General features: G+C 49.3%; 2 protein-coding genes across 4 annotated transcripts; both read left to right on the top strand.

Moving 5' to 3' along the window:
- The first annotated feature begins 1,889 nt into the window (after positions 1-1,889).
- LOC101341338 (cytochrome P450 2D17-like) lies at positions 1,890-5,648 on the top strand. 3 transcript variants are annotated; one of them, XM_004379979.1, is made up of 9 exons: positions 1,890-2,078; positions 2,776-2,947; positions 3,298-3,450; positions 3,526-3,686; positions 3,946-4,122; positions 4,294-4,435; positions 4,603-4,790; positions 5,228-5,369; positions 5,470-5,648. In XM_004379979.1, the coding sequence occupies exons 1-9, from the start codon at positions 1,890-1,892 to the stop codon at positions 5,646-5,648; spliced, it is 1,503 nt and encodes a 500-aa protein (XP_004380036.1). The 3 variants fall into 3 exon arrangements, with proteins under 3 accessions (XP_004380036.1, XP_023590276.1, XP_004380037.1); XM_023734508.1 differs by having other exon boundaries at positions 4,294-4,438; positions 4,549-4,790; XM_004379980.1 differs by lacking the exon at positions 3,298-3,450.
- Positions 5,649-18,278: 12,630 nt separating this feature from the next.
- On the top strand, positions 18,279-20,748 carry LOC111821189 (alpha-N-acetylgalactosaminidase-like). The gene is made up of 3 exons (XM_023734587.1): positions 18,279-18,452; positions 19,393-19,536; positions 20,038-20,748. The coding sequence occupies exons 1-3, from the start codon at positions 18,339-18,341 to the stop codon at positions 20,185-20,187; spliced, it is 408 nt and encodes a 135-aa protein (XP_023590355.1). The 5' UTR covers positions 18,279-18,338; the 3' UTR covers positions 20,188-20,748.
- The last annotated feature ends 941 nt before the right edge of the window (positions 20,749-21,689 follow it).

Raw genomic sequence — 21,689 nt, 5'->3', positions numbered from 1 at the left:
TAGACTTAACTCAGCCGGAATCCCACCCCTTTCACTGTTGAAGAAGGAGGGGGCTGAGGCCTGCAGGCAGCGGCCATGCCTTGGCCCATGTGGTCACCCCCAGCTTGGAGGAGGCAGGAGGGAGGGTCTGGCAGCCATGGTTCCAGCCTGGAGGCCGCACGCCCTAGAATGGGTAGCTACCAAGCTTAGGACCGGTCTTAGTCATCTAGTGCCGTTCTAACAGAAACACCACAAGTGGATGGATTTCAACAAAGAGAAGTTTATTCTCCCACAGTCCAGTAGGCTACTAGTCCAAATTCTCTCCCTGTCAGCTCTGGAGACAAGTCCTTGTGATGCATCAGTCTTCCTCTGGTCTGGGAGCTTCCCTGTGCAGGAACCTCAGGTCCAAAGAGCGCGCTCTGCTCCTGGCACTGCTTTCGTGGTGGTATGAGGTTCCTGTGTGTCTCTGCAGGCTTCTCTGTTTTCTATCTCAAAAGAGATTGCATTAAGACACTATCTAATCTTGTCAACCTCATCAGTGATAGAATTTACAACACATAAGGAGATCACATATAATCTCATCATAGTGACAGAGTTTACAACACAAGGAAATCACATCAGATTACACAATCATACAACACTGGGAATCATGACCCAGCCAAGCTGTCAGATATTTTGGGGGAACACAACTGAATCCATGACAGTACCTTTCCTCAGAGGCTGGGGCCCTCAGAAGGGGTTGACAGAGGCAGGTTTGGGAGGGGTGAAGCTGGAGGTGTGGAGGTCTGGCACAGCAGGATGGGATGAGGTCGACAAGTGGGAGGCCCGAGAGTCCCTTCATGGCTCTGTGGTCTCAGCAGGCCTCTGAGGGCCTGAGGAAACCACATCACCCTGCTGGATTCCCATCCCATTGTCTTCCAGAAAGATTATGAGCAGCTGAGAGTCCGGGACAAATGATGGGGAGGAGGGGGAAGCAGACCCACTCCTCGAGGGCACAGTCCTCTCTATAGTAAGACGCCCTAGTGCCCTGAGCTTCCTGGTGGCTCAGTCAAAAAGGGAAAGTGCCCATCCCACTTGGGGCTGGCTATGCGTGTGTGTGAGTGGTTTGAGTGTGTGTATGTCTGGCAGTGTGAACGTGAGTGTTGTGTTAATGGGTGTCTATCTGTGTGGGAATGGTTTCAGGGATGTGTGAATACGTGTGTGTGAGTGGGTCTGTGTGTGTGCATGTATGAGTGTTTTGTGTCTGTGTGACTGTGCGAGTCTGTGTGTGTCAGGTCTGCATATTGTGAGGAGGTAGGAGGGAAACTGAGGACCTCATCTCCCCTCTCCTCATGCAGCCCCTCTGAACTTAGTCTTGGCCCCAGGCAGTAACAGTGACAAATCCAGAGAGTGAAGGGCACTCTAGGACGTGGCAGGGGAGGGGTGGTAGGATGAGGGCCGTCCTGAGGACCAGGTTGTACCACATTAGGCTGTGAGGAGACCCATGGGACAGGAAGGATGACAGGGTCAAGTCACTGGTGACTGTTCGCCCCTTCAGCAGCCTAGATGCCTGCAGGATCCTGCAGAACTAGAAAGTTAGGGTGTGGGAGTGGGGGGACTTCTCTTCTAAGGTCTTTTCCAACCCCCCACCCGGGAGAGGGCAGGAGAGGCAAGGCCTGCTATGGCCTTTCTGAGCCTGCACCTTCCCGGCCTTGGGCAACACAAACATTGATTCACAGTAGGTTGGCTAACGGTGGAGGGCAAAGTACAGTCCTTGTCCCTTTATATAAATGGGAGTGGTGGGTGCTACATCTGGTCCTTGGAACCTGGTTTGGTCTGAGGGTGCCAGGTGTGTACACGGTTACCCCAGGTGGACCTCCGTGATCTCCCACCCAGCCCAGCAGAGAAGCCCAGCAGGCAGTGAGGCAGCCATGGGGCTACTGACTGGGGAGGCCCTAGTGCTTCTGGCAGTGGCTGTGGCCACCTTCTTTCTCCTCGTGGACCTGATGCACCGGCGTGCACGCTGGGCTGCAAGCTACCCTCCAGGCCCTGTGCCGATGCCTGGGCTGGGCAACCTGCTGCAGGTGGACTTCCAGAACGCGCCATACAGCTTTGGCCAGGTGAGGCATTTGGGGGTGGGGCACCAGAAGCCCTGCACACCCTCTGAGCACTGAACGGTGGATGTGAGTGAAGCCACCGGCTGGACAAGGAGCTGGCCCAGAAGACAAGGCAGGTTAGGGAGGCTTCCTGAGGGAGAGGACTAGTGCTGGCCGGAAGGACCGTTTGGATTTTCAGAGTACAAAATCTGGTGGGTTGGAGAGGGCTGAAGTCCAGGAGGTGGGGTCGGATTCGGCAGCAGGTTTGCAATCCAGTGGATGACACAGAAATTATGCAAGACCCAAGTCTCCTGATGACCTCAGGGAGAAGGCCTTGGGAATGGGGGTGGGGGCTGGGCAGTGAGCACCATTGCAATCAGGGTCTGGAGGGGAGAGGGGTGCAGTGACTCCCATCAAATCTTTTCCGGGGACTTTAGGACACACTGTCCACCTCTCTGAGCCTCGGTTTCTTCATCTGTAAAATGACCTGCTACGTAGGTCCTATGGACCAGTTGGGGACTCTTGTAAAATCATAGCTGGGCGTTAGGATCCAGGTGAAGTTCTTGATCCAGAGAGGGTGTGACCCCCGAGGTTATCAGGCCCCATTTTGTCCTTGACCTGCTGCTAGTGGCCCAGGGGGTCCACCAAGGTTGCGCGGTGAGAACGGGTCCCGCAGCCGCGGAGTCCCGGCCTGACGGCCGCACTGGCCCTCGGCCTGCAGCTGCGGCGCCGCTTCGGGGACGTGTTCAGCCTGCAGCTGGCCTGGAGGCCCGTGGTTGTGGTCAACGGGCCGGCGGCCGTGCGCGAGGCACTGGTGCTCCGCGGAGAGGACACGGCCGACCGCCCACCCGTGCCCATCTATGAGCACCTGGGCTTCGGGCCGCGGGCGCAAGGCAAGTGACCGCGGGGGCTGGGATCGCGTTAGGGCGGGGGCTGGGCCGGCGGTGACCCGAAGACTCACCTATTGGGACACAAGCAACCAGCATGGCGGTGCAGGGTGCCCAGTGAAAAGCCAGGAAACCGCGGGAGCAGGGCTGTGGGCGGGGCAGGTGCAGGGCTTGTCCCGGACAGGTTTGCGGGCAGGACATGGGCGGGGCCTCTCTTGGGCTGGGGCTCGGCCTGGCGGGGTCGGGGCCTCTCTCTGATAGGTTTGCCTGCAGTACATGGGCGTGGCCTGTCCTGGACAGTGGGTATGGGCGGGACCAGTGCTTGCCGGCCCCGCCCACGAGCCTGTGGCCTCTAGGCGTGATCCTGGCGCGCTATGGGCACGCTTGGCGCGAGCAGCGGCGCTTTTCGTTATCCACATTGCGCAACTTCGGCCTGGGCAAGAAGTCGCTGGAGCAGTGGGTGACCGAGGAGGCCGCCTGCCTCTGCGCTGCCTTCGCTGCCCAGGCTGGTGAGAGCTGGGACTGATGGACACGGGGCGGGGACAGGGTCGAGAGATGCCCTGTAACCCGCGTCCTCCTCCCAGGACACCCCTTCAGCCCCAAAGCCCTGCTGAAAAAAGCCGTGACCAACGTGATCGCCTTCCTCACCTATGGGCGCCGCTTCGAGTATGACGACCCGACCATCCTCAAGCTCTTGCAGCAGATGGAGAGCTCACTGAAGGAGGACTCGGGCTTCATACGTGAGGTGCAGGGGCGAGGGGAGGATCGATCGCTGAGGGGTGGAAAGGCGCAGGCAGGGCGAACTTCCTGGAAAAGGCCGCTTCGCTGTGCATCTGGACCTCCGCGGAGGCAGATTTCTATTAGCGGCATTGGAGAAAGGCAATCCAATGAGTGGCTACAGAAAGAGCAAAGGCAGTCCCGAGGACCCCCTAGAGGTACCTGGGACCTGGGGCTGGGACACACTGAGCACGGGAAAGACCTCGAGCCCTCCTTTGGCGGCACAGATACTGAACGTGTTGCCGGTGCTCCTGCGCATCCCGGGGCTGACCAGGAAGGTCTTCTCAGCACAGAAGAACTTCATGGCCCTACTGGATAAGCTGGCCACCGAACACCGGGAGACGCGGGATCTGGCCCAGCCGCCCCGCGGCGTGGCCGACGCCTTCCTGGATGAGGTGGAGAAGGTGAGAGGCGGCTTCTGGGACGGGGGTGTGGATGTGCACTGAGGCTCCAGCCCAGCAGGGACAGGTGGGGCCTGGGATCACCCAGTGACCAGGGCCGGACTGACAGGCACAGGGTGGGGGTCACCTGGGGCTTCCCCTCTGCCCCTTGGCCTGACCCTCTGCCTGTCTCAGGCTAAGGGGAACCCCGAGAGCAGCTTCACTAACGAGAACATGCGCATGGTGGTGGCTGACCTGTTCTCTGCTGGGATGGTGACCACCTCGACCACACTGGACTGGGCCCTCCTGCTCATGCTCCTGCACCCGGACGTGCAACGTGAGGAGCCTGGGGATGGTGGCCAAGGGGGAAACGCACAGACTGGGCTCCCCCCACCCCTGAGCCTAATTTGGACACCAGGGTCCCCAAGCAGAGGCTGGGCCCTGGCAGCTGTCACCGTGGACTCCTGGGTTCTGGCTCAATGGGGGGAACTCTTGTCTGTCCAGGCCGTGTCCAGCAGGAGATCGACGAGGTGATAGGGCAGGTTCGGCCACCTGAGATGGAGGACCAGGCCCGCATGCCTTTCACCACAGCCGTGGTCCATGAGGTGCAGCGCTTTGGGGACGTAGTGCCACTGAACCTACCTCACATGACCTCCCGTGACACTGAAGTGCATGGCTTCCACATCCCCAAGGTAGGGCTACAGCCACCCTCATCCCAGCTCAGCACCACCTGCCAGCTTGTAACCCCGGTATGACCTTGGCCAGGTGGAGCCCAGACAGGCGCCAGGCTGTCCATCCGTCCATCCCGGGGGACCTAACCCTCCTGTGTGCCCAGCCTGGTGGACGTGGGGCGTACAGCAGAGGCAGAGATGGGCAAACTGAACGTGCCACAGAGTACTGGCGGAGTCAGGAGCATCAGGGACAGGTGGCAGTGATGCTGCTCATGGGAGACATGTCACCTGGCCCTGCCGTGGGGACAGGGAGGGTTCCGAGTAACTTCTTGGGCTGAGCATTGCTTGAATGGGTCCAGGGTGCGCCACACAGATAGTGTGCCTGTGTGTGTAGTGGTGGCCGGGGTTACGGCATCCCCTGCCCAGGCCGCCACCCACCCCAGGCATCTCCTGGGCAGGGGACGACGCTCATCCTCAACCTGTCATCGGTGCTGAAGGATGAGGCCGTCTGGGAGAAGCCCTTCCGCTTCCACCCGGAACACTTCCTGGACGCCCAGGGCCGCTTCGTGAAGCCTGAGGCCTTCATGCCTTTCTCAGCAGGTGCCTGTGGGGCGCCCGGCTCCCTGCCCTTTCCCGCGGGTGTCTTCAGTGGGGGACCCCAGCCCCCCCAGGCTTGCTGAGCTCCCATGCCCACCCACAGGCCGCCGCTCATGCCTCGGGGAGCCCCTGGCGCGCATGGAGCTCTTCCTCTTCTTCACCTGCCTCCTGCAGCGCTTCAGCTTCTCGGTGCCCCCTGGACAGCCCCGCCCCAGCGACCATGGCGTCTATGCCTTCCTGGTGACCCCGTTCCCCTACCAGCTCTGTGCTGTGCCCCGCTAAAGGCACCAAGCGCCAACCCACTCCCCAGCTTCACCCTGACCAACAATAAATCAGTCTTGGGACTCCCACCTTGTGTCTGGGTCCCCTTTGTGCCCCTTTCCAGCCCCAGAATATGATAAGGCCTCAGCAGCCTGCAGGCGCCAGTACCTGTCCCCTGCCCTGGCCAATCTTCCAGACGATTTGAGAGAAGAGTGTACTGGCGCTCAGAAGGCAACAGCCTGCCCTGCCCTTCTGTCCATTCATCAACACCCAAGATTGTCTTCTTCGGTTGGTAACAAAGTTGATACAGTGGCTCTGGTTCTTGGGCTGTCAGATGGGGCGAGGGGTGAGATGGGGTACTGAGAGGAGTTGCCCGAGGCCCAGGTGGGGATGGGAAGGGGCTGTCAGCCTGGATGCCCGCATATCAAGCTCAGCACCACCCAGCGTGCACCAGGGTCCACCCAGCGTGCACCAGGGTCTGATGGCTCAGGCAGAACCATCACATCTCCTACCTTACTTCAGTATTACCCCAAAAGGTGTGTTTCTTAGTTTTCTAGTGGTGCTATAACAGAAATACCACATTCAGGGCATCAGCTCCAGGGGCAGACTTTGTTTCTGTCAGCCTTCTCATCAATCTTCCCCCGGACTAGGCACATCTCCATGTGGGGACCCTGGGTCCAAAGGACCCGCTCTGGTCCCGCACTGCTCTCTGGGTGGTATGAGGTCCCCAGCTCTCTGCTTGCTTCCCTTGCCTTTTCTCTCTTATAAGATAAAAGGTTGTGCAGGCCACACCCAGGGAAACTCCCTTTACATTGGATCAGGGATGTGACCTTACTAAGGGGGTTACCATCCCGCCCTAATCCTCTTTAACATAAAATTAGAATCACAAAATGGAGGACAACCACACAATACTGGGAATCATGGCTCAGCCAAAGTGATACAAACATATTTTGGGGGACATAATTCAATCCAAGACAGTAGGGAAAACGGAGGGCCTTTGCATAGTCAATAAAACACAGGTAAACATCTTTCTGGTATTCTCTGTTTTCAGCTAAGATGCACCTGGCATCAGCAATGATATCCCTGTTTCCATGTCCTCTTCTGAATTCAGCTTGAATTTCTCTCAGTTCCCTGTTGATGTACTGCTGCAACTGCTTTTGAATGATCTTCAGCAAAATTTTACTTGAGTGTGATATTAATGATATTTTAGATAATTCCTGCATTCTGTTCGATCACCTTTCTTTGGAATGGGCACAAATATGGATCTCTTCCAGTCGGTTGGCCAGGTAGCTGTCTTCCAGATTTCTTTGCATAGATGAGTTAGCACTTCCAGCGCTGCATCCATTTGTTGAAAACATCTAACTTGGTATTCCGTCAATTCTTGCAGCCTTTTTTTTTTTTTTTTTGCCAATGCTTTCAGTGCAACTTGGACTTCTTCCTTCAGTATAATCCTGAAATGATTGAACGTCGACCAATTCTTTTTTGTATACCAAGCCAACCAAACCCCTTGCTGTCGAGTCAATACCGACTCAAAGCCACCCTATAGGACAGAGTAGAACTGCCCCATAGGGTTTCCAAGGAGCACCTGGTGGATTCGAACTGCTGATCTTTTGGTTAGCAGCCGTAGCTCTTAACCACTATGCCACCAGGTTTTCCCTTTTTGGTATAGTGACTGTGTATTCCTTCCATCTGCTTTTGATGCTTCCTGCGTCATTCAATATTTTGCCCATAGAATCCTTCAGAATTGCAACTTGAGGGTTGAATTTTGTCTTCAGTTCTTTCAGCTTGGGAAGTGCTGAGTATTTTCTTCCCTGCTGGTTTTCTAACTCCAGGTCTTTGCACATTTCATTATAATATTTTACTTTATCTTCTAGAGTTGCCCTTTGAAATCTTCTGTTTAGCCCTTTTACTTCATTGTTTCTTCTTCCATTTGCTTTATTTTATTTTACATTCTTCTTTTATTGTACTTTAGGTGACAGTTTGCAGCTCAAGTTAATCTCTCGTACAAAATTTTATACACATATTGTCATGTGACACTAGTTGCAGTCCCTACAATGTGACAGCACATTCCCCCTTCCACCCTGGGTTTCCTGTGTCCATCCAACCTTCCATAGGCTTTAGCTACTCTGTGTTTAAGAGCAAGTTTTAGAGTCTCTTCTGACATCCGTTTTGGTCTTTTCTTTCTTTCCTGTCCTTTAGTGACTAAAAATTTTGCTTTCTCCATGTGTGATGTCCTTGATTTCTTCCCACAACTTGTCTGGTCATTAGTGTTCAATGAGTCAAATCTATTCTTGAGATGGTCTCCAAATTCAGGTGGGATATACTCAAGGTCATATTTTGCCTCTCGTGGACTTGTTTTAATTTTCTTCAGCTTCAACTTGAACTTGCATATGAGCAATTGGTGGTCTGTTCCACAGTCGGCCCATGGCCTTGTTGTGACTGATGATACTGAGCTTTTCCATCATCTCTTTCCACAGACATAGTCAGTTTTATTCCTGTGTTTTCCATCAGCGAGGTCCATGTGTATAGTCACGATTTATGTTCTTGAAAAAAGATATTTCTAACGAATAAGGTGTGGTCTTGCAAAATTGTATCATACGATCTCCAGTGTCATTTCTATCTGTCGTTTCAATGCTGTATTTTCTAACTACATCTTTCTTTGTTTCCAACTTGCACATTCCAATCACCAATAATTATCAATGCATCTTGACTGCATGTTTGATCAGTTTCAGACTGCAAAAGCTGGTAAAAATCTTGAATTTCTTCATCTTTGGCATTAGTAGTTGGTGCATAAATTTCAATAATAGTCATATTAACTGGTCTTCCTTATATGCGTTTGGATATTATTCTATCACTGACAGTGTTGTACTTCAGGATAGATCTTGAAATGTTCTTTTTGACAATGAATGTAGCGCCATTCCTCTTAAAATTGTCATTCCCAGCATAGTAGACCACAGTAGACCACATGATGGCCAATACCAGTCAATTTAAACTCACTAATGTCTAGGATATTGATCCTTATGCGTTCCATTTCATTTTTGTTGATTTCCAATTTTTCTAAGTTCATATTCGTACATTCCACATTCTAATTATTAATGGATGTTTACAGCTGTTTCCTCGCATTATGAATCATGCCACATCAGGAAATGAAGGTCCTGAAAGCTCTACTCCATCCACGTCATTAAGGTCAACCCTGCTTTGAGGTGGTAGATCTTGTCTTCTGAGTGCCTTCCCACCTGAGGGGCTCATCTTCCTGCACTATTATCAGACAATGTTCTGCTGCTATCCATAAGGTTTTCACTGGCCAATTTTTTCAAAAGTAAACAGCCAGATCTTTCTTCCTTGTCTTAGTCTAGAAGCTCCACTGAAACTGGTCTACCATTGGTGACCTTGCTGGTACTTGAAATACCAGTGGCAGAGCTTCTGGCATCACAGCAACACACCAGCAACCAGAGTACGACAAAGTGACAGACGTGTGGTGGAATAAAAAAGTACTGGTTGAAAACTTCCCAAATTTCGAAAAACACATAAAACTACAGTACATACTGGTAGACTGTGATAAGTTGTACATATATAATGTAATACATACAGTAACCACTATCATAACTATACAAAGAGATCCACTCAAAAACACTATTTATAAATAAAAATGGAATTCTAAAATATGTTCAGGTAATGCACAAGAAGATAGGAAAAAGAAAACAGAGAAATGAAAAACAGAGAACGAACAGAATAAGAAATAAAATGGCAGACTTAGACCTAACATATTAATAATTAAATGTAAATGGTATAAATATACCATGATGGATTAAATTGTATCCCCCAAAAATATCTGTTAACTTGGCTGGGCCATGATTCTCAGTATTGTGCGATGTCCACCATTTTGTCATCTGATGTGATTTTCCTATGTATTGTAAATCCTACCTCTATGATGTTAACGAAGTGGAATAGGCAGCAGTTCTGTTAATGAGGCAGGACTCAATCTACAAGATTGGATTCTGTCTTGAGCCAATCTCTTTCAAGATATAAAAGAAACAAGCAGAGAGACGGGTACCTCATACTACCAAGAAAGCAGCACCGGGAGCACAGCACATACTTTGGACCCGGGGTTCCTGCATGGAGAAGCTCCTCGTCCAGGGGAAAGTTAATGAGAAGGACCTTCCTCCAGAGCTGACAGAGAGAGAAAGCCTTCCTGGAGCTGTAGCCCTGAATTTGGACTTTTAACCTCCTAAACTGTGAGAGAATAAATTTCTCTTTTTCAAAGCCACCTGCTTGTGGCATTTCTGTTATAGCAGCACTAGATGACTAAGACATACACCAATTAAAAGACACAGATTGGCACATTGGATTAGAAAATATGAACCAACTATGTGCTGCCTGGAGCCCTGGTGGTGCAGTGGTTAAGAGCTATGGCTGCAAACCAATAGGTTGGCAATTTGAATCCAGTCACTCCTTGGAAACCCTATGGGGCAGTTCTACTCTGTCCTATAGGGTCGCTATGGGTCAGAATTGACTTGATGGCAATCAGTTTGGGTTTTTTTTGGTATGTGCTCTCTAGAAGAAACTGCAACTATAACAATATAGGTAGATTGAAAGCATAAAGACCAAAGGACATATCATACAAACATTAATCAAAGGAAAACAAGAATGGTTATATTAATATCAGATAAAGACAAAGAAAATTATCATAGATAGGGACATTATATAATAATGTTTCCTCACCAAGAAGCCCTGGTGAAGCAGTGGTTAACCGCCTGGCTGCTAACTGAAGGGTTGGTGATTCAAACCCATTAGCCACTCCACAGGAGAAAGATGTAGCAGTCTGCTTCCATAAAGATTTACAGCTTTGGAAACCCTATGGGGCAGTATACTTTTTCCTATAGGGTTGCTATAAGTCAGAATTGACTCGACAGCAATAGGTTTGATTTGGCCACCAAGAAGATTTAATAATCCTAAATGTGTATGCACCAAACAACAGAGGTGCAAGATATGTAGACCAAAAACTGACAGAACTGAAAGGAGAAATAGAGAAATTCAAAAGTATTACTGAAGATTTCAGTACCCCTCTCTCTACAATTAATGGAACAACTAGATAGAAAATCAGCAAGGATATAGAAGAACTCAACAATACCATCGACCACTGATATTTATGGAATACTCCACCCACCAACAGCAGAATACACATTCTTTTCAAGTGCCTATGGGGCATATACCAAAATAGACTATATCCTGGGCCATAAAACCAAACTTACACAAATTTCAAATAACCGAAATGATACAGAGTGTGTTCCCTGATCACAACGGAATCCAAGTAGAAATTAATAACAGAAAGATAACAGGAAAACTGCCAAACACTTAGAAAGTAAACAACATATTTCTAAATAATCCATGGGTCAAAAAGGAAGTATCAAGAGAAATAAAAAAATACACTGAACAGAATGAAAATGAATTACAACATTTCAAAATTTGTGGGATACAGCTAAAGTAGTGCTGAAAGAGAATTTTATAGCACTAAATGCATATATTAGGCGAGGGAAAGTCTCAAAGCAATAGTCTAAGCTCCCACTTCAAGTGCCTAGAAAAAGAAGACAAAAATAAGCCAAAGCAAGCAGAAAGAAGTAAATAATTAAGGTAAGAGTGAAGTAAATAAAACTGAAAACAGAAAAACAATACATAAAGATCAGTGAAACAAAGAGTTGGTCCTTTGATATGAGCAACAAACCTCCACGAAGACTGATAAAGAAAAAAGGAAGAAGACATAATTTACAATTATCAGGAATGGAACAGAAGATATCACCACAGACCCTGTAGACATCAGAAGGATAATAAGGGAATCTTACGGAGCCCTGGTGGCACAGTGGTTAAGAGCTACAGCTGCTAACCAAAAGGTTGGCTGTTCAAACCCATGAGCTGCTCCTCAGAAACCCTATGGGGCAGTTTTACTCTATCCTATAGGGTTGCTATGAGTTGGAATCGACTCAATGGCAATGGGTTTGAATTTTTTTTTTTTTTGGAAGGACAAATCTACACACATAAATTTGACAAATTAGGTGAAACAGATCAATCCTTCAAAAAACACAAACTACTACAACTCACTCAATATGAAATAGATGCTTTGAATAACTCTATAATTATTAATGAAATAGAATTTGTAATTTTAAAACTCCCCCCCTAAAATCTTCAGGTTTCACTGAAGAATTCTACCAAGGGCTTAAAGAAGCATTAACACCAATTCTACATAATTTCTTTTAGAAAACAGAAGAGGAGGGAACACTTCCCCATCCGTTTTAGGAAGCTAGTATTACCCTCATCCCCAAACCAGACAAAAACTGTACAAAACAAGAAAACTGCAGACCAATATAGACATAAAAATCATTAACAAAATATTAGGAAATAGAATTCAGCAATATGTAGAAAGAATTATACACCATGACCAAGTGAATTTTATTGTTGTTGTTGTTAGGTGCTGTCCAGTGAGTTCCGACTCATAGCGACCCTATGTACAACAGAACGAAACACTGCCCAGTCCTATGCCATCCTCACAATCCTTGTTATGCTTGAGCCCATTGTACCCACTGTGTCAAGTCTATCTTGTCGGGGATCTTCCTCTTTTTAGCTGACCCTCTATTTACCAAGCATGATGTCCTTCTCCAGGGACTGGTCCCTCCTGATAACATGTCCAAGCAACCTAAGACGAAGTCTTGCCATCTTGCTTCCAAGGAGCTACAGGTGTACTTCTTCCAAGACAGATTTGTTCGATGTAAAAAGAATTATGCACCATGAGTATGTGAATTTTATTACAGGGATGCAATTTTTTTTAATATTAAAAAAATCAATGAATGTAATCCACAATATTAATTGTCTACAGAAGAAAAATAACATGATCATATCAATTAAGGCAGAAAAATAATTAGGCAAAATTCAACATACATTCATGATTAAAAAACAAACAAAAAAAAAAACCTCTCAGAACAATAGGAATAAGGGGGGACTGTCCTAGCTTGCTAAAGAACATCTCCAAAACACCTGTAGCTAACATTATACTTACTGGTAAAAGAGTCAATGCTTTCCTCACAAGATCCAGAACAAGACAACGTTGTCTACTTTCTCCACTCTTATTTAGCATGGTGCTGGAAGTTCTCACCAGTGTAATAATGTAAAATAAAAAAGGAAATAAACGCATACACATCAGTACAGAAGAAATAAAACTGTCTTTATTTGCAGATGACATGATTGTCTACATAGAAAATACCAAAGAATCTACAAAAAGGAAAAAAACCCTAGAACTAAGTGAGTTCTAGTACTTAGTTCCTAGAACTAAGCAAGGTCACAGGATACAAGATAAACATACAAAAATCCATTTTATTTCTAAGAACACTGCAAAGAACATGTACCGCATTGCTGTCAAGTCGATTCCGACCCATAGTGACCCTATAGGACAGAGTAGAACTGCTCATAGGGTTTCCAAGGAGTGGCTGGTGTATTTAAACTGCCGACCTTTTGCTTAGCAGTCAAACTCTTAACCACTGTGCCACCAGGGCTCCAATGAACATGTAGGCACTGAAATTTAAAATATAATACCACTTATAATTATTGAAAAATAAATGAAATACTTATGTGTAAATCTAAGAACGCATGCAGAGGACTCGTATGCTGTAAACCACAAAACACTGATGAAAAGAATAAAGATGTGAAAAATGGAGAGATATACCTGTGTTCATGGACTGAAGACTCAATGTAGTAAAGCCATCAATTCTCCCGAAACTGATACATAGGCTTAATGCAAATCCTATCAAAGACCTGGCAAGATTTTTTATAGATATAGACAAAATTATTCTAAAACTTATATGGAAAGAAAAAGGAACTAGAATAGCTACAATTTTGAAGAAGAAAAATAAAGTGGGAGGAATAAGTCTACCCAGTTTCAAGACTTATTACACAGCTAAAGTAATCAAGACTGGTACTGGCAGAGGGATAGACACATATATTAACGGAACAGAATAGAGAGCCCAGAAATAGACACACACATACATACATACATGCACACACACACATACATAGATATAGATATAAATAGATATATGTCTCCAACTGATTTTTTTACAAAGGTACAAAAGCAGTTCAATGGAGGAAAGATAGCCTTTTCAACAAATGGTGTGGAGCAATTGGATAGCACAGATAAAAAATGAACCTCTACCTAAGTCTCACACCTTATACAAAAATAAACTCAAAATGGATCACAAACTTAAGTATAAAACTATAAAATTTTTAGAAAAAAATCATAGAAAATCTTCAGGATTAGAGTTAAGCAAAAAGTTAACGTGTGTGTCTGTCTGTCTGTCTGTATATATATATATACCTCTCAGAACGGAATAGTAAAAGCAAATAATAAAATTAGCAAATGGGCAAAAGAAAGTTAAAAAATGGGCAAAAGACATGAAGAGACATTCCACAGAGGAAAATACAGACATACCAAATAAGCACATGAAAAGATGTTCAACATCACTAGCCATTTGTTCTTGTGTGTCATCGAGATGATTCCGACTCACAGTGACCCTATATGACAGAGTAGAACTGCCCCATAAGGTTTCCTGACACCTGGACCAATAAGCAACACCATGATAAAGAGAGAAAAGTTTGAAATTGTCAAGGATTTCATTTTACTTGGATCCACAATTAACATCCATGGAAGCAGCAGTCAAGAAATCAAATGAGCACTGCATTGGGCAAATCTGCTGCAAAAGACCTCTTTAAAGTGTTAAAAAGCGAAGATGTCACCTTCAAGACTAAGGTGCATCTGACCCAAGCCTTGGTGTTTTCAATGGCTTCATAAGCATGGGAAAGCTGGATGATGAATAAGGTAGACCGAAGAAGAACTGACACCTTTGAATTGTGGTGTTGGCCAAAACACTGAATATACCACGGACTGCGAAAAGGACGAACAAGTCTGTCTTGGAAGAAGTACAACCAGAATACTCCTTGGAAGCAAGGATGACGAGACTACGTCTCACATACTTTGGACATGTTATGAGGAGGGATCAGTCCCTGGAGAAGGACAGCATGCTTGGTAGAGAGCCAGTGAAAAAGAGGAAGACCCTCAACAAGATGGATTCACACAGTGACTACAACAATGGGTTCAAGTATAACGATTGTGAGGATGGCACAGGACCGGGCAGTGTTTTGTTGTGTTGTACACAGGGTTACTATGAGTCGGAACAGACTCAACGGCACCTAACAACAACGACTAATGATGTTGAGCATCTTTTCTTGTATTTATTGACCATTTGTTTATCTTCTTTGGAGGAATGTCCACTCAAATCATTTACTCATTTTTCAACACTACTATTTGTCTTTCTATTATTGAGTTGTAAGAGTTATGTATTCTAGATACAAGTCCCTTATCAGGTATGCGATTTGCAAATATTTTCTCCCAGTTTGTGGGTTGTTTTAGAGATCATTTTTCTTGTAAAGCAAAGGAATGTTAAACACTAAATTCAAGGTAGTGGTTACCTCTGGGGTTGGCAAGGTGATGGACCAGGTTAGAAGTACATAGATACCATGGTATAGGTGCTGTGAGGCAGAGCACAGACTCTGGAGACAGCTGCCTGGGTCTCAACCCAGCTCTGTCAAGTAACTTAGCTCCTGTGCCTCAGTTTTCTTATCTGTAAAATGAGTATAATAACAGTACTTGTCTCACAGGTGTGCAGTGAGGCTTTGTACTTAGGTACAAGTTAATGTGCCGAAGGAAGTTAAACAGTGGCTACCAGGAGCATAGTAAACTTTATACTAAGAACTGGACTACAACTCCTTAAGTTGGGTACTGGGGTTCAAAAGTTTCCACTTTATTATTACGCTTTATAATTTATATACGTTACATGCTTTCTTTTGTCTAACTCATTTAAATGTAGAAACACATTTTATTATTAATAATTTTTTTTAAAAACACATTTGGAAAGCACATGAGGGAAAGGCATCTGAGTTTCTACCTTGGACTACATGCACAGCCGTATCTCACACTGCCCCCTGGCCTTTTCCCTGGCGGCGCTCACCAGGAGCCTGACAACTGCATTTTCACAAAAAAGCCTATGACCCTTGCAAGCGGAGTGGACTAATGTGGCAAGTGACCTAGTTTCTGCATTTCAGTTTCCTCACCTGCAAAATGAGGATGATAACCGTACCTACTGACCTATGAGATTAAAAGTAACTGTGTAAAATATACAGTCCACACCTGACATGTTGATAGCTGTTCTTTCTTCCATTACATTTCCAGGCTCCCCGTGAGGTTTGGTGGGAACTTCTGTAGAAAAAAGCCAGGAAAAAGAGGAACACCTGGATCGGACGATCTAAGGTTCTTCCACCTCCAAAATTGTGGACTGCCTTTCACAGAGATCCAGGGTTTAGGATTAAAATTTCCTTACCTAAAATGGGGCGGATGACACAACCGACCTCCCGGGACTGTGGAGAAGAACAAAGGAGCTATAGGCCCGGAAAGCGCTTGGACATCTGTTCCGCGCTACCAAAGAGTTGGTTTATAAAAACTAAGAATAACTGACAGAAAGGCCGCGCAGCGGCTGCGATAACTGGGTGGTGGCCGAGGCGCCATTATTTGCCTCAGTTGCCGCCTCGGGGCCCACCACCTGCGGCCTGGGGAGGTGACCTAGGAAGCTCTTTGAGGACTGCGCGTCCCCAGCCGCTCCCAAAGGGAGGGCCGCGGGAAGTTCGTCGGCCGAACGAAGCGAAGGCCGCGCAAAAGCTCGCGGCCCAGGGCGCCGCCACCCTCCGACCAGCAGCTTGCCTAGAGCCTGTGCGCCCCCTGGCGGCGGCGTCAGCCTCTCGCGCAACGGTTAGGACGTACAACGGTAGAACCTTCGTTTCCGCGGGTGAGCATGCGCAGCCCCTACCCGCGGTTCTCCCGCCAAGAGAGGTGCTTTCTAGCCAATCAAAGAGCCCCAGAGCCGTCCTCCCGCCCACCCGTGAATTTAGGGGCGAGACGATCAATTTTAGCCAATGAGAAAATATTATTGACCTTCTTCCGCAATCCGGGTCGCAAAGGGGCGGGGTGAGGGAGGTAGTTTTTTTTAGCAAGATTGGGGCGAGCGGCGTTCGCAGGGCTGCTGTGGTGGCCAGTAACTCCGTGAAACCCATCTTCAGCTGAGAGATGAACGAGGCAAGCGGAGGGTGCGCGAGCTCTACCGTGCCTGGTATCGGGAGGTGCCAAACGCTGGTGGAGAGGCAGCGGTCACTCGGGCCCCTGAAGGCAACTGCCCAAGGTCGCAGGCCCTGGGCCTCGGATTGCTCACAGGCGGAGCTGAGGTCACCAGCTTCGGTAGGGGCGACTCCGGGTGCTTCAGGGAAGGAAGTACCCCTTGGTTTATGCTGGACTCGACCTGCAGTAGCGCCGCGGTCAGGCCAGCCGTGCTCAGCATCCGTGCAGCGCTTCTAGGCGCCCTCGGCGCTTTGGCCTCTTTTAGCCCTTGGGAGGAAAGGCAGGAACGGTCAGTGACATACCCGCTGTGTAGGTGAGGCAGGTGAGGCCCCAGGAGGCGAAGTGACAGACCTAGAGCCGGCCCGTCGTGGATTTGGAACTCAAAGTCAAGTCTACAATGCCAGAAAACGTTTGCAGATGCTCATTAGATTACATAACCACGGTGGCTGTAGAAGCCCCCTCACCTCCCACAGGAAAAGAAACTGAACCAGACAAGGGAAGTGACTTTTCTGAGGTCATCCAGTAAAGTCAGCGTGCCTTTTCCAGTCTTTCAGGCAAGACGGCCTCCCCAATCCCCCCACCCCGTCCAGTCTCCCAGGCTGTGGTCCCTAGCTCTGTTGTGTGTTGGTAAGTCGGTTCCAACTCATAGCGACCGTATAAGGCAGAGTAGAACTGCTTCATAGGGTTTCCGAAGCTGTAAATCTTTACAGAAGCCGACTGCCACATCTTTTTTCTGCGAAGCGGCGGGTGGGTTGGAATCGCTCACCTTTTGATTGGCAGCCGAGCACTTAACATTGCGCCACCAGGGGCCCTTCTGTAGTTCTACCTGCCGCTAATATTCCTTGGGAACTCTTCCCTAAGCCCTGCTGTTTCTCCCTTCGCTAACCCCCTCTTCTGGACTGCCCGTTTCTACCTCAATTGAACGGCAACTAAGAACAGCAGAGCACATAACGGTGTTGCATTAGCGGTCATTGTTTATGTCCCACTTATGGGATGGTCCCCCCTTTCCAGTTAGCTGTAGCTAGGGAAGGTGGGCGACTAGTTGCGTGGAAGCGACTCTCTACGCCTGGAGTGGATTTCTCCACTTGTCCTGCGTCCCAGTGTATAAATGCTTTTGGCCACAGGATCCGATTGGATCATCTGAATATCATGTGACACCCCAGAGCATAATTTATCATCACCCCCATTTTGTTGGTTTAAAAAAAAAAGGCTCAGATGCAAAATAACTCAGCTCTCCGAAGGCCACACTGTGGCCTTCGGTGTTCACTGAGCTGGGTCCCCACCCCAGCAGTCCTCCCCCACACCCCACCCCAGCCTTCCTTCCCTACCCTGTCTTTTGTTCCTTTGGCCTCTGGTTGGGGCCGGCCCCATGCTGGCCTCCCTGCAGAGGGCAGAGCTGACAGCCCCTCTCTGACCAACAGCTGCTCATTGGAAACTTTGGCCTCAGCTTTGAGGAAGCCCAGTCCCAGAAGGCCCTGTGAACAGTGCTGGTGGTCCTCCTGTTCATGTCCACGGAGCTGCGGACCATCTCCTCCAAGAACATGGATATTCTGCAAAATCCTCTCGTGATCAAAATCTACCAGGATCCCTTAGGCATCCAGGGACGCAGGATTCTCAAGGTACTGGGAGAGGGGAGGGGACAGGAGGGCTGAGGAACTGGGCCTTGGTGGCCTGAGGTTGCATAGGAGATGGGCCTCTGAGGCCCCTCACTGTGATGTCATACAGAACTTGGTCTTTCTGCCAGGTCGCAAGGAGTTCTTCTAGTCAAGGAATACTACTGCTAGTACTACTACTACTACTACTAGTATTACTCCTACTACTACTAGCCTCGACTGTTTACTGAGCACCAACTATGTGCCGGGCATCCTAGATACGTTTTCTTAGCAAGGTGGATACTCTTCCGTTTTACTAATGAGGAAACAGACGTAGCGAGTCGCAGTAACTCTTACCCAAGGCCGCACAGCTGGGTGTACAGCAGTGTCGCCTCCAAGCCTGGGCTCCTTGCACAAATCCCTGCCTCTCTCCTGAAAAGAAATGCCCAGACTGTAGAACTCTAGAAGGCCCCTGTAGAACTGGTGGTGCAGCTGGGCCTGGTGAGCCTTCTGGACGATGGAGTTCATCCTCAAGGCCAGCTCCACTGTGCACCCTCCCCAGCCCCTTGAGGCAGAGTGCACTGTGCCCACTGGATGGCCTCCCCGCCCGGCACCCACAGCCATCTCGGGGCCCGCACTCACATGCGGTACTCTCCATACTTCACCGCTTCTGCGTCTGTCGCTCTTGTTTACCCTACGAGCTCTTCGAGGCAGGACCTCGTGCGGCATTTGTCTCTCTCCTAGCGTGGGCCTGGCACAGAGTAGGTGCTGGTGAGCATCTGCTGCCTCAGGGAAGGCAGGAAGGCAGGTTTAGAGAAGCTGGGGTGCTGGAGGGCTGTGGTGACCTCCATAAGCCTCTGTGACACACAGTATGGGTAGGGGAACCCAGAGCTCCAGGGAGGCCTGGGGGGCACTTCAGGATCTACCTGAGCAGGGGCCCCAGTCAGTAGCCATCTTCTGCATGCAGGAAAAATCCGACATTGAGGTGTTCATGAGGCCACTGTCCAGTGGGGCCAGCGCCCTCGTCTTCTTCAGCCGCAGGACAGATATGCCTTATCGCTACCACTCCTCCCTTGCCAAGCTGAACTTCACCAGCTCCAGTGTGTATGAGGTGAGGGCCGCTGCCGCCTGAGGCCCCCACCCATCTCTGGGCTTCGGTTTCCCTGGTGGGGATTTGGGTTCTGAGGGCAGTCTTTGCTCACACATGGCCTCCCCTGAGCTGGGGGCCTTGGCCATCCTCTGGAGGCTGGCCACGGGAGGGCTGTAGCTGGTAATGTTCTCTGCAGTGCTGTTTCCAAGCCACACAAGCAGACCTTCCGTGTATAAACATGAGTCCTGTTAGCCTCTGAGGCCGTGCTCATCCCTCATCGGGCAGCCCTTGTTAGCATGCTCCTCAGGATCCTCTGTGGGCTGGGCCTTTCTCACTGCCTCTGCTTGGGCCTCTTCAGCATTGCTGGTGGGGGTGTGATGGGAAATGTAAGGCTCCCACTGTTGTAGGGCAGAATGGGAGACCTAGCACAGACAGGCCACGGTCCAGGCTTCTGTGTCCTCTGAGAGAGTCTCTACACAGTCGTTCTCACAGTGGCACTGGTGATGTCCCTCCCCATTGCAGGCCCAGAACGTCTACATGGGTGAAATCATCAGCGGCCTCCGCGGTGACGCCAACTTCACAGTGGTCGTCAACCCTTCAGCGGTGGTGATGTGCTACCTGTATCCAGAAAGAACCTTGGGATGCCCCAGCAGTGTGGAGCTGGCTGGGTGACAGAGGCTGTGGTGGCACCACGGGGCCCGGGCTGTGGAGCCTCAGGGTGGCGAGGGCCAGTGGGCAGGGCTCCCTGCTCCCAGTCCCGCTTGGCATCCTGACCCCATCATATTCAAAATGTAATCTCAGAGCCAGGTTCCGCACCCTGCCCAAGTGTGGACACATTTGGGAGCTTGTCTCAGGGAAACTTCCTGTAGCCTTCTGGCCCCTTCCTTGTCTGGACGGCCCCACAGACATTCCTGAACAACTCAGCCAGCCTCTTGTGCCCCCACGGACAGATGCTTATTCCCAGCAGGAGCCCAGCCTCTGACCCTGTCTTTGTTGACTTTGAAATCAGGACTTGGAACGTTTCTAGTGGAAGTCTGACTTCTGTCAGGGGCCCCCCTGATCCATGTGATTGGTTTTCCTACCTGGAGAAGGCCTTGCCAACTGGTACTGCATGGGAGTAAGGGTCAGAAAGAGACATCGGCACCCTCAAGCCACCAATAAAGCTGTTCTTGAGTCCAGTGGTTGTAAGATGGACCTGGGGCCTGGCCGTCTCCAGGTGTGGATTCTGGGTGGTACTGCAGAGGGTTCCTGTTTAAAGGCTGCCTCACATGGATGATGTGTGGTATTTTCTGGCCCCTTATTTTCGCAGTACAGATTGTTCTTCCTAGAAATGTCAGGCTTCCTCATGCCAGGGAGCCATTCTGGCTCTGCCTGGCGCAGTGGTGGTGTGTCAGGGTAGCAGTGTTCCCAGGCCTTCTCTGTCCTGCACACCCCTACCCAATTCTGATGCTCCTGGGTCTCCTGGCCACCCCTCCCCCTGCCTGCTGCACCGTGGAAGAGCCTGATCTTCTAAGAACTTCATGTTACTGTCTTAGGCGTCTTTCAGCTCGTCTGTCCCTTTCTGAGGAGTCCCTAGGTGGTGTAAACGGTTAAGCACTCAACTGCTAGCTGACTGGTGGTTCAGACCCACCCAGAGGCATCTCAGAAGACAGGCCTGGTGATCCACTTCCAAAATGTCACAGCCCTTGAAAACCTTATGGAGCACAGTTCTACTCTGCACACATGGGGTCACTGTGAGTCGGAATCAGCTTAATGACAACTAACAACAACTTCTTTCTGACAGGGCTTTGTTCAGACAGGCGGCGCTTTAGGGCTGGGCAGCGCAGCTCTGCCTTTCTCTTACAGGGACCCCTACAGCCTGTCCTCTTCCCAGCCATTCCCTCTGGCCCCAGCACCTCGACCTGCTTTCCTCTCTGATGGCTGCATCACCTCCCGTTCGCTCCCTTAGTTTCTTCTCTTCCAGCCTGGCTACAGAGGAGACTCAAATCCCTCAGCTGCTTCCAAAGACAAGTTCAGGGCTCTCTTTGCTGTAAATATATTTCCTTTTCCCCCTAGGGAAAGGGAGAGCAGTCTAAGTAAAGAAAATGACAGGTCCTTGACTCCCTCCCTTTGCCTTTCATTTCCCAGCTTCTGCTCTAGCTCTCCCCTGGTGACACGCTCCCGTTTGGAAAGCT

Source organism: Trichechus manatus, unplaced genomic scaffold (assembly GCF_000243295.1).
Source record: "Trichechus manatus latirostris isolate Lorelei unplaced genomic scaffold, TriManLat1.0 scaffold00069, whole genome shotgun sequence".
Lineage (NCBI taxonomy): Eukaryota > Metazoa > Chordata > Mammalia > Sirenia > Trichechidae > Trichechus > Trichechus manatus.
This window is presented reverse-complemented; position numbering and strand designations above follow the sequence as displayed.

Excerpts from the sequence above, each read along its gene's own strand:
- LOC101341338 (XM_023734508.1), top strand. The coding sequence starts at position 1,890 with ATGGGGCTACTGACTGGGGAGGCCCTAGTGCTTCTGGCAGTGGCTGTG. Across the intron at positions 3,451-3,525 it reads TGCCTTCGCTGCCCAGGCTG|GACACCCCTTCAGCCCCAAA; the intron begins GTGAGAGCTGGG and ends TCCTCCTCCCAG. Across the intron at positions 4,791-5,227 it reads ATGGCTTCCACATCCCCAAG|GGGACGACGCTCATCCTCAA; the intron begins GTAGGGCTACAG and ends TCTCCTGGGCAG.
- LOC111821189 (XM_023734587.1), top strand. The coding sequence starts at position 18,339 with ATGTCCACGGAGCTGCGGACCATCTCCTCCAAGAACATGGATATTCTG. Across the intron at positions 18,453-19,392 it reads AGGGACGCAGGATTCTCAAG|GAAAAATCCGACATTGAGGT; the intron begins GTACTGGGAGAG and ends TTCTGCATGCAG. Across the intron at positions 19,537-20,037 it reads CCAGCTCCAGTGTGTATGAG|GCCCAGAACGTCTACATGGG; the intron begins GTGAGGGCCGCT and ends TCCCCATTGCAG.